General features: G+C 45.1%; 1 protein-coding gene across 1 annotated transcript in view; it reads right to left on the reverse strand.

Moving 5' to 3' along the window:
• Positions 1 to 1,356: 1,356 nt before the first annotated feature.
• The window catches only part of arid1b (AT-rich interactive domain 1B), a gene marked incomplete at its 5' end in the record, with an annotated part of 17,022 nt that continues 7,653 nt past the window's right edge, over positions 1,357 to 10,725 (reverse strand). The window contains 8 exons of the mRNA XM_025059196.1: positions 1,357 to 4,662; positions 5,173 to 5,303; positions 5,527 to 6,256; positions 6,463 to 6,538; positions 6,762 to 6,887; positions 7,253 to 7,385; positions 8,791 to 8,960; positions 9,397 to 9,538. Of these exons, the coding sequence (XP_024914964.1) occupies positions 2,824 to 4,662; positions 5,173 to 5,303; positions 5,527 to 6,256; positions 6,463 to 6,538; positions 6,762 to 6,887; positions 7,253 to 7,385; positions 8,791 to 8,960; positions 9,397 to 9,538 (3,347 nt within the window). The remainder of the gene's footprint in view (positions 4,663 to 5,172; positions 5,304 to 5,526; positions 6,257 to 6,462; positions 6,539 to 6,761; positions 6,888 to 7,252; positions 7,386 to 8,790; positions 8,961 to 9,396; positions 9,539 to 10,725) is intronic.

The raw sequence follows: 10,725 nt of genomic DNA on the forward strand, positions 1-10,725 counted from the left end.
AGGGACCCTCAAAGACACAGATACAGTAAAAATAACATGAGGAAGTGAGGTCTTATATTTAGACAGAGAAGTAAAGAAGGAAGTACTACTGGCACACATATGAAATACTTTTAACAAAATGTACCAAATAAATGTAATCTGGGTGTAAAATTTTTTTTTTCCCCATTCAGCTGAAAATGTTTGCTTGTTCAAAGTACAGATGATTCAAGATACTGCAGTTCCAGCCACTGATACTGTAAGCTAACTCTGACCGACGAACAGAGCTGCCAGAAGAGCTAAAATACCTCAGAATCAGTAAGGATCGTTTTCTTCATTAACCTAAAAATGTGTGAGTTTTTTTAAAAGAATATCAGTGACTTCAGAGGATATACTGTATTAAAAAAAATCATAAAAAATATCAGAGGTGCCCAATAAGTAGATGATAGGATCTACTAGTAAATTGCAAAGGGAGTACTGATAGAGCATTAGTAATTAAACATATAATTAAAAATAAACGTCAACTTTAGACTAGCAACAATACCATTTTTGACTATGTGCCATACAGCTACAGCTATTTAATCAACATATAATGTATATATATAAAGTATATTTAGCTCATATGGCAAAATATATATTAAAGAATATCAATGTAGGTGGATCACGTTGGTCTGGTCAACTGAAAAGAAACTCCCAAGCCAACAAAGTGTGAACACTGTCTTATATAATAAGAGTTCTATTGGCCTCAAGTGGTGAGAACTGGTATTACACGTTTCGCCCTCTCTTCTCTCTTGAAGTCATGTTTATCCTCAGTCCACAGTTTATAAGTTTGTTTTGTTTGTTTGTTTGTTTGAAAGGCAAGGCATTAAAACTTCATGTTTTCACAACAAAACCGGGACAAACAGTGGAAAAGCGGTTAGTCACCGGTTCGATCTCCGCGTCTCTTCCAATGTTGTCCAAGCGGCTGCGTGGATTCTTTGTCCAGGTACTTTGGTTTAATCACTCACTGCAAAAACACGACGTATCAGGTTAACTGTTGACTGTAAAGTGACCCTACGTGTGAGTGTGAATGGTTGGCCCACGGCATGACACGATCTTCGACGTTGACATTTCAGCTCAGCACTCGCGGGTCGGAGGCCAGGTGTGTCATGGGAAATTATCGGTGGTGTTGCCGTGGAATTGATTTTCTGTAAAAAAAAAAGTTGTTCAACACTGACTTAGGTGTCGAATAAAGAACAAATTGTTGCTACACATATGAAATATACCGTATGTCAACAATGAACTGATAGAAATAACTCTGCATTTATTCTTTAAAATCAACGTCATAATGAAAGAAGCCGAATCCTTATCTCATCCATCCTGTGAACCCCTTTTTTTCCCCCTAGCACCGCGGCAACATTTCCGTCTGACAGAAACATTTTCACAAACCGATAGAAACGTCATTGACAGGCAGCTGACGTTGAAGCAGTTGACGTTTGTTTTATTGGCCTAAGATTGTCTGGACATAATGCAATCCCTCCGGGGTGTAACGATGTTCATCGTACATTTATTTGTGACATGTGCAGCACAGAATATAAAGGTGTATACTGAATAAAAGAGAGACACTGCGGCAAAAAAGGCAAAGTTTACAATGAGCCTTCCAGGTCCTTTTTCTTTTTCGGCATCATCCGGATTTAAAAATACGCCCATTGACATCGATGGAGGACAGTAACAAACAGAAACATGTTCAGGTTTCCTGCGTGGTTTCCTCTCGTTGATACCCTCTCACCCTGGCACTTCCATGTTTGATTACCAAAGCGATTGTTTTCTCAGCTATAATACAATGCATACAGGAGTTGTTTTTTTTTTTGTACATCGAAACATCAGATACATCTGCCTTGTTCAAATATTTGACCCGATTAACAAAATATGTATAATAACAATAACAAATTTTACCAACAATAAAAGCATTTATTATAATAGTCAGAAAGTCCCATCTCTTGCTAGGCTCGACAGAGACCGAAAGAACCGTGTGGCTCCATTGTACAACAGTTTATTTACACAGTGATGAAAAAAAACACAAAAAAACAAAACAAAAAAACTCAGACGTAACACAAGTGCTTTGGAAACACAAAGTTTATCTGTGACACGTGTTGAGGCTGTGATTGATAAGTTAGACACGTCTTACGACAGATGCTCTGCTCTCAAGTTGATTGGCTGGTGCAATGCTGCCTCCCCATGGCTTTGAGCATACACTGCAGCTGTCTTTTAAAGATCTGTATTATCTTCCTGCCTCCCCCAACCTCCCCCCAAAAAACTTGCTCTACTCCTATATTGCACAATTTATCTTCCAGCGATGGAGACATATACTTTTAACTTTTAACTCTTAAAAGTCAGTGTTTATACCCCACAGCTGTTGGCAACAAAAGTCCAAACCACTGTACAGCGTCACATTTTAAATAAATACTCAGTTTAACGAAACATGGGTGAGCGTACACTGGCAGTTATAAAACTGAAAAATATCTTAGTGACCTAGCAACGCCAATGAAACAGTTGAATTCAGCACCAAACTCTGGTGGCGGCTGCGGCTGACAACTCAACCCAACGAGAAACCAAAGCAAAAAAAAAATCAAACGTAGCAATCCAACACCAGCAGGTATTAAACCTTTTTTTTTTGTGTGATAATTATTCAAATGAGCATCTTCAAAGAACCCAGAACCGGGGTTTCCCCACGGGCTCTGGAAGCTTTACATTAATCATTTGTTGATGTGAAAAAACAAACAAACATGTTCTGTTATTTTGATAAATAAAAAATAGAAAAAAAACCACAGACACGTTTTGTCATCAGAAGTCCAGCCGCTCCTCCTGTCATAACTTCCCCAAGTGAAAGAGGACTTGGCAGATGACGGCCACCACTCCTGCACTGAGCACCGAGGAGATGGAGATTTCTAACAACCTGCTTTCATACAGCACAAACTCTGTCTTGTTCTCTTCCACCTTAGCCATAGCCAGGAGGCCTTTAGCTGCTCTGCACAGCATGTTGATGCTAGGTGGGTCCAAAGGCGGGTGGCCCATGTGCAGTAAGCTGTGAGGGTTCTGCTGGTACTGCGCCATGCTGACGCCATCCTCCAAGAAGCCTACCAAATTACCCACGCTGCCCTTCTGCATGGCTATAGCGCGTGCAGCCGTGGGGTCTCCCTGTGCCAGGTGGGAGAGGACGGCCACCGCCATCTCCCTGTACACCTGCGCGTTCCTCTGACCCACGTAGCGGAGCAGGACGCTGAACAGTTTCTCCTGTCGACTGAAGGGCGGCGTGGCCAACAGGAGGTCTACGTTTCCGTCGTGGATGCTGAGCTTGCAAAGGCACTCCAACACCAACCTCTGGGGACTGAGCAGGGAGTGGGGCGCTGCTGAAGGGAAAGGGTCCTGGGCCTCGGCCGATGGACACACCATCCAGTGGAGGAGACCGTCCAGGATGGGGAGGCAGATGGTGTCCGAGTAGGTGGAGAGGTCCAGTTGCCCGGAGATGTTGGCTAGCGTGACCATGGCGTTTTCCCTGAGCAGGCTCAGACACTCCCACCACCACTCCTCTTTGCTGCTCGACAAGCCCTGCTCCTGCTGTTCGTCTCTCTGAAAGCTAGGGGGCGATCTGTTTCTCTCTGGGTGCTGGTGGTCCAGCAGAAGCAGCCTACCCAGCAGCAGGACCAGTGCCGGGTGGCGTGACATGTCCAAGTCGTTGCCTGGAATGAAGGACAGGCTTCGGACGATGTTGGAGACACAGAGACACCGCTTGGACAGCGATTCCTGCCAGGCGGACGTCGTGGAGAGCGGCGCGTCGTCCAGGCAGCGAGGCTCGTCCTCCAGCAGCGTGATGTGGTCCTGCTGGCCGTCAGAGTGCACCCTGAAGGGGTAGGATGGGAAGAAGCGTGCAGGGTGGTTGTACGACAGGGCATCGACCCGAGCGCAGAGGACGTCATCGATGGTGGCCGTGATGCTTTTCACTGATTGGTTCTCTGCTTCGTTTTCTTCCCCGTTCTCTGTTTGCACTTTCTCCTCTGCCCCAGCAGGTGGTCCAAGCCGCGGTTCAAAGTGTGTCTGGATGTGGGCCGTGGAGTCGCCTCCACCAGCCTGCCAGTGCAGCAGACCACTGGTGAACTCAGTGATGTATCCTAAGCGCTCGGTGATGTCTTCAATTAGGTCCTCTTTGTGGACGATTTTGATGGGAAGTTTATCGTACTTGCTGGCTTGTTTAGGTTTAGGTTCTAGCTCTAACACGGACTGGTTTGTCGACTCCATCTTACTCTCTGGATCCTTCGCCCTCTCCTCCTCTTCTTCTTTCACTTCTTTAGCCTCTTCCTGCCTCGCTTCATTATTCTTGCTCTCCGTCTTGATGCTAGCCTCAGCACCGTCCTCCTTCCCGTCGTCTCCCACAGCCGTTCCTGCCTCTGCAGCTACAGATGGAACTTCCTGTGCTGTTCGTCCTGTTTGCTCCCCTGGTTTCACTGCAGCAGCAATGGACTGTGGCTCGGGCCGAACATCCAACTCCTCTTCGGGGTCTGAGGTCTGACTTTTGTTCTTCTGGTCGGAGGTCGGATTAAGGAGATTCCTCTGTGCTACAGTCCCCACCTCAAATTCTTCCAGGATTCCAAAGATCTCGATCAGACAGCGACGGAAGTACTCTACGATAAGCTCCAGGAACCCAGGCAACTGTCAGACAGAGACAGGGTAACGTCAGTGGAGATAAGACAATTTGGCACATCTGACGTCTGCCACCATCTAGTGGCATCACCTGAAATTACAGTTTATTCCTTGAAAGGCATGAAACATTAGGATTGAAGTCAGTCTTTCCTATATCTTCCACCTGTGTTTTGCGGGACGGATTGGAAAGACCAGCGTGCCGTATTTGGCCCACGGGCCACAGTTTGCCCATGTCTGGTCGAAGTGAAAAGCTCTGATATATTGTATATATTTAAAATTAAACTAATTTAATTTTATATTTAACATATTGCTGCTTTCAGAACAGAAGGCACTTAGCTAGCGGCTAAATGCTGCTAACAGCATCACTGTCAAGTATCAGCTGCTGCTTCTTGTTTAACGTGTCAAACAAATGCACATAAAGACACCAAGGAACTGGACCAGTATTAGAACACACTCTACATTAGCTCCTCCTCCAGCGGCGCTAAAGGCCCATTGACCTGTCAGTCAAACGGACTTTACCTGGGAGAGGTTAAAAGAGGCCACCGTACTGTCATCGTACAGCAGGATGTTGATTGTGTCTAGAGCCCACGTGCTCTCCGCCAACAGGCCCGACTTCAGAGACATCATGATGCGCCAGGCCTCAGGCGTTCCTGGGATTGAAACAGTGGGATGTTTTGGAACAAGGGGGAGGAGGGTGGGGGTGGAGGGGATGATGATCAGACATGCCCAGATGATAAAAGGGACATTGAGCACTGGAATTCCTTCCCTTGCAGTCACCTCAGGGTGGACTGCCGAACTAATGCATTGTGGGTGTTTTTGATTAGAAACACGTTGGAACAGAAACAACCAAAAGAACGGAAGAACCGGACTCACCGGTGTCCTTCGAGGTCAGCTTTCGACGGGGCTTCAGGATGGGCAGTGTGGCCTCCACTGACCCCTGTGGGTAGTTGAGATCCCTCCTCAGGTTGGGAGGGTACTGCCCCATGGGTCCACTGCCCTGGGGGCCCATCATGGACATGCCAGGCTTGGGCATCTTCATAGGGGACATGAACGGTACTTTGCTGGGGGACATACGGGAGTCCAGAGATCGCTGGAAGGCCCCCGGACTGGGGGCTCTGGGCAGGTGGTTGACCATGGACGAGGAGTTGGAATACGATGACGGCTGGCGGGAAGGCAAGGGAGGCATACCTCCGGACGAGGACATGTAGGGAGACTGACGATGCCACTGGTCCTGACCCGGACGCCCGTCCATGTCGTCTCTGCCCATAGAGCCGTACGGCGCCATTTGAGATGGGGGTCCCTGTCGGTTGGGATAGGGATAGCCCAGGTCCGTCCTGGAGGGCCACATGTTGGGCCCATCGGCGACGTGGTTAGGGGTAGGAACTCCACCCATCATACCGTGTTGGCTCTGGCCAGAGGGGCCCATACGGTCACGGGGGTAGGGGTAGGAGAACTGCCCCTGCAGGGCTCTGTGTTCTGAATAGCCACTGGGGTAGTGGTTGTACATGTCTGGCTGCTGGTTGCCATACGCCATGGGGTACATGTCACTTTCATGCCTCTTGGGTGGAGGTCCGTACATGCCGTCCATGGGCCGTTTGTAGCCCTGCTGGTGTGGAACGGTAACAGATCGGTGTCAGGATCAACAGAACTATAGTACAACATGTTATTATATTTACAACTACATTACCTTGATAGTAATTTAATGTAATTTAATTTAACTAATTTGCCGATGTTATTTTCTCTAGAGCATCATGAACTGCGTCGCTTTCACGAGGCACAGATACAGTAGACCTTAGAGCTGTGTCTCACCTGCTGCTGTGGATACATCCCAGATGGATGCATCCCATATGGCATGCTGGGATACTGCTGACCGTAGCCATCATGTCTGAAGAAGAAGAAGAAGAAGAAGAAGAAGAAGAAGAAGAAGAAGAGAGGAGTGAGACCGCATTTATCACTCGCTGACATTAGTTTTTATCACTGTCTGTACGTGAGAAGAAGAAGAAGAGAGGAGTGAGACCACATTTATCACTCGCTGACATCAGTTTTTATCACTGTCTATACGTGGATTCTACACACACACACAGACACACACACACACAGTCTCTGACCTCTGTTGTGAAGGATATCTGCTGGGAGAGTACATGTTGCCTTCACTGTTAGCAGGGCCCAGGTTGTTCTGACTCCCTGGGGGGCCCATGCCCCCCCCACCCTCCATCCCCATCACATGATCAGGTCTGAGGGGCAAACACAAAAAAACTCTGACAATAAATCACTGACATGTGTCTGACTTACAATAATAAAAGAAAAATCACTCCTCGTAATCCTTTGTAATTCCCTTTGAAAGTTCATTTTTTTAAAATTAATTAATGTTTTCTCGATTAATAGCGTGTAGTAACACTAATAGTCATGTTAACTGTTTAGGACCTTTGAAAAGGTCAGAACTGTTCCTGTGATTTTATTAAAAATTAAAAATGATTTATTTGAATTCACACCAAGTGTTTTGGTGGTTCATTACGCTGAACAAGGAGCCCTTCGTTTTCACCGAGCCCCCTCCACCCCCAAAATGTCCGTGTACGTCACTGACGGCCCGTGTACGTACCTCCTGTCGTAGCCCGGCCCGTATGGGTACTGTGAGCGTTGGTTGATGCTGAGTGCAGTGGGGGGTCGACCGTACATGTCCTGCATACCACCAGCAGGCATCTGACTGGGCATGTATGGATCAGCTCCTGCCACTGGGGGAAGGAAGGAAGGAAGAATATGAAATTCAGCAATTCAACTATACATTAAAATGTAAAAAAACAAACCAAACAAAAAAAACACCCCCCAAAAGAAAATTTATTTAAAAAGAAAATTTTTAAATATTCACATCAAGAACCATGTTGATGCAAATCATATACATCACTATTTTTCAAATCACTCAAGTTGATGTCCGTCAAGAAATCATTTCTTTTGCTTAATTTCCTCTCTTTTTAAAAAAATATAATATAAAACTATTAACTACTATGCTGTATTTGGCCATATTTATTAATTTTTTTTAAATGACCATATTTGCAATAAACTTTCCAATCCAACAAAACCAAACAAGTCCTTATCCAGTTGTCTTGTTTTTAACCAGCAGGTGGCAGCAGTCCTCTATGAATACTGCGCGGTTTTCACGGTTCGACCTATTACTGTTGTTATGCAGCCGACATCGTCCACATTACTCATTCAGACTCCATTCTCATCAGCCTTCAGAGGAGCCGCGGTTCCCTTTCTTTAACTGCTGTTTGTTCTGAAAACTAAACGCCGAAAACAGGTGCCGCTCAGCGGGGGTGGGAAAAGATGAAAGGTTGGAAATGAGGAAGATGAAAAGAGCGAACAAAGTTAAGACGAGGCGAAGGCAAAAGTTACAGCAGCGTCGGATGAGCTGGCGTTAGTTCCCTTAAAGGCTCGGGTGGTGTAACGAGCAGGTCACGTGGTCACCTTTCATAGTGCTGGGAGGGAAAACAAACGTATGTTTTTTAAAATTGACATAAAATCACATATACACGTTAACGCAAATATCAAATCAGCCAATCAGGACGCTGCATCACGTACGTATTAAACGCGTTTAAAAATGCTGGAATTGCAGATACAAATGTTAAATACACAGTCTGTCATGGACCGAAGTTTTCTCGAAGTTCTAAACGACGTCTAAAAAGTGACTTAATGAGTCAACAAAGTCGAACACCAACCGGTAATTTAGAGATGTGGCCGTAAAGAGTAGAAATATTAAATATTGCCCAATATTGAATATTATATAATATTGAATAATTATTACAATATATATATAATATAATACATTATTCCCAAAAAAGAAGAAGAAGAAGCCTATCGAAGATAGCGTCAAAGCTAACATGCTAACTGTAGCTTTTAACCCGTTGGACTGTACATGAAATGCAGGGAGAAACAGAAAGAATGAACCATTTTCTTGGACAAATAAAACACTTCTTGGACTTTTAACTTTTTTCTTCATGTTTTCTATGCATTTACCATTGGTCATTGTAAAAAATATACACGTGAGGTCATGTGACTGGTTTGTGTATGTGTGTTTTTTTTTTTACAGTCTGATTTTGAAAAACCGAGGGGGAACTTTTATGATTTTTGTGCTTCACTTACTTTTCCTCATCCCAGCGAAGGGGTCCTTGGCGTCGTACTGCATCCTCATCATCATTTCAGGCATGTTGAGGCCCTGCTGGTAAGGAGCCGAGGGGGGTAGGGAGGTGGTACGCTTCTGGAAGGCTGGGTCGCTCACCTCAGAGAAGGGGTCCTGAACACTGACGCTAGTCCTGGACGAGGTGAGGAAGGAGAGAGGGAAGTTCATTCACTTCAGTGGAAATTCAGGCATTAAAAGTTAGAAAAGTGAAAAGGTCACAAACATTGTTGATAAATACGGACACATTTATTTACTTACTGTAATAATACTGTAATTTATATACTTACTTATAATGTTAGGTACAGTATATGGTGGCAAAATATTTACTAAATATAATTTTCAATAATAATAATAATAGCAATAATAATTGTCATTATTATTATTTGTCTTTAGACCTTCTCAACACTGACTGAGCTTTTGTTTACCTTTTAGGTCATCAATTTAATAACATAGTAAATAAATATTAATCATTTTTTCTACTATTTTTTAATTCGTTACTGCATCGCTACTGAATAGTAGTAGTTAAAAAAATAGTTTTATATTTAAAGTACAAATGACAGTTGGGATACCTGTTGGGAGGCAGAGGTGTGACCTGACCCAGTGGGGTGGTAGCTGGGGTGGGGGGCTTCAGATCCACTGCTGCGTCTGCTGTGGAGCTGCTGCCTGAAGACTGGGGGGTCTGGGGGCCTTGGAAGGAGCCGCCTGAATTAGCTAAAAAAGACAAAACGAAGCACCGTTATCATGACATCAATTTTGTTCAGAAAACAAAAAAAAAAAAACATTTTAACTTTAGGAACCCCCCCAACCCCCCAGTCCTCCTCCTCCTCCTCCTCTGCTGGCTGCAGTTAGAGCAGGGACTGGTGTTAGGGAGACAACTGCAGACCTAGGGCCAGGGGTTCTTACCCCTCATGTGGGACTGAAGGGGGCGGTAAAGAGGAGCTGAAGGAGAAGAGGAGTGGAACAAAAAAAGAAAAAAAAAAGGAAAAGTATTCTCAGAGGGAATTACTTAGTGAAATTCTTTATTTAGACGCTGTTTGAAGATGGTTTTGGCTGTTTATGTCGATGAGGGGGTTCACGTTCAGGGCTGAGTAGGAGAGGGAGGGGCGGGCGGGGGGGGGGGGGGGGGGGGGCAGAAAATACTGTGTTTATGTTTCCACTGTAAAATGTCGTCATGAGCAAATGAATTCCTTTCCAAATTCCCATAAACACTGCATGAGTGACGACCTTGGAAAAGCCTGAGCTGATGACCTCATCCAAGGGAGGAATGCACCCCTCCACCCCCCCACCCCCCCACCCCCCTCCCACAGGTTTCAAACTGGAGGTTAAAACTGGGTCAGTGTGCTTTCTCACTGTGAGACCTGGTTTCTGTGAATTCTTCTTTTCTGACGACTAGAAAATGAAGAGTTAGATCAGATATTAACTCCTCACATGGAAACCACTCCGAGAGAGAAAAACCAACAGATTCTCAGAATCAGGTTGAGCAGAAAATATACAGCTTCTGGCTTTGAAAAGGCAACAAAGACTGAGAGAGAGAGAGAAAAAAAAAAACAACAACAGTGATTTGCAGGAATAAAAACCGAGGAGCGTTTAGCTGAGAAGATTTTCTGCGGAACAGCCTTGGTGGCCTTTTCCTGCACAGCGTGTTTCACCAGGAATAAAGAGAAAGACTTTAGCTTTAAAAAATTCATGCTAATTCTGAATTATTCAATGAACTCCCCACTGTCTGTGCATCACAGGAAATGAAGAGAGAGAGAGAGAGAGAGACACAGAGACACAGAGAGAGAGAGAGAGGAGCAGAGATGGTTGCAGCATCATGATGACAGAGGAGGGAGGAGAGGGCAAAGACGGGCCACCAAGCTTTAGGGAGTTACACCACTGCTTGTGGAGACAAACGTGGT

Source organism: Cynoglossus semilaevis, chromosome 1, assembly GCF_000523025.1.
Source record: "Cynoglossus semilaevis isolate Cse_v1.0 chromosome 1, Cse_v1.0, whole genome shotgun sequence".
Lineage (NCBI taxonomy): Eukaryota > Metazoa > Chordata > Actinopteri > Pleuronectiformes > Cynoglossidae > Cynoglossus > Cynoglossus semilaevis.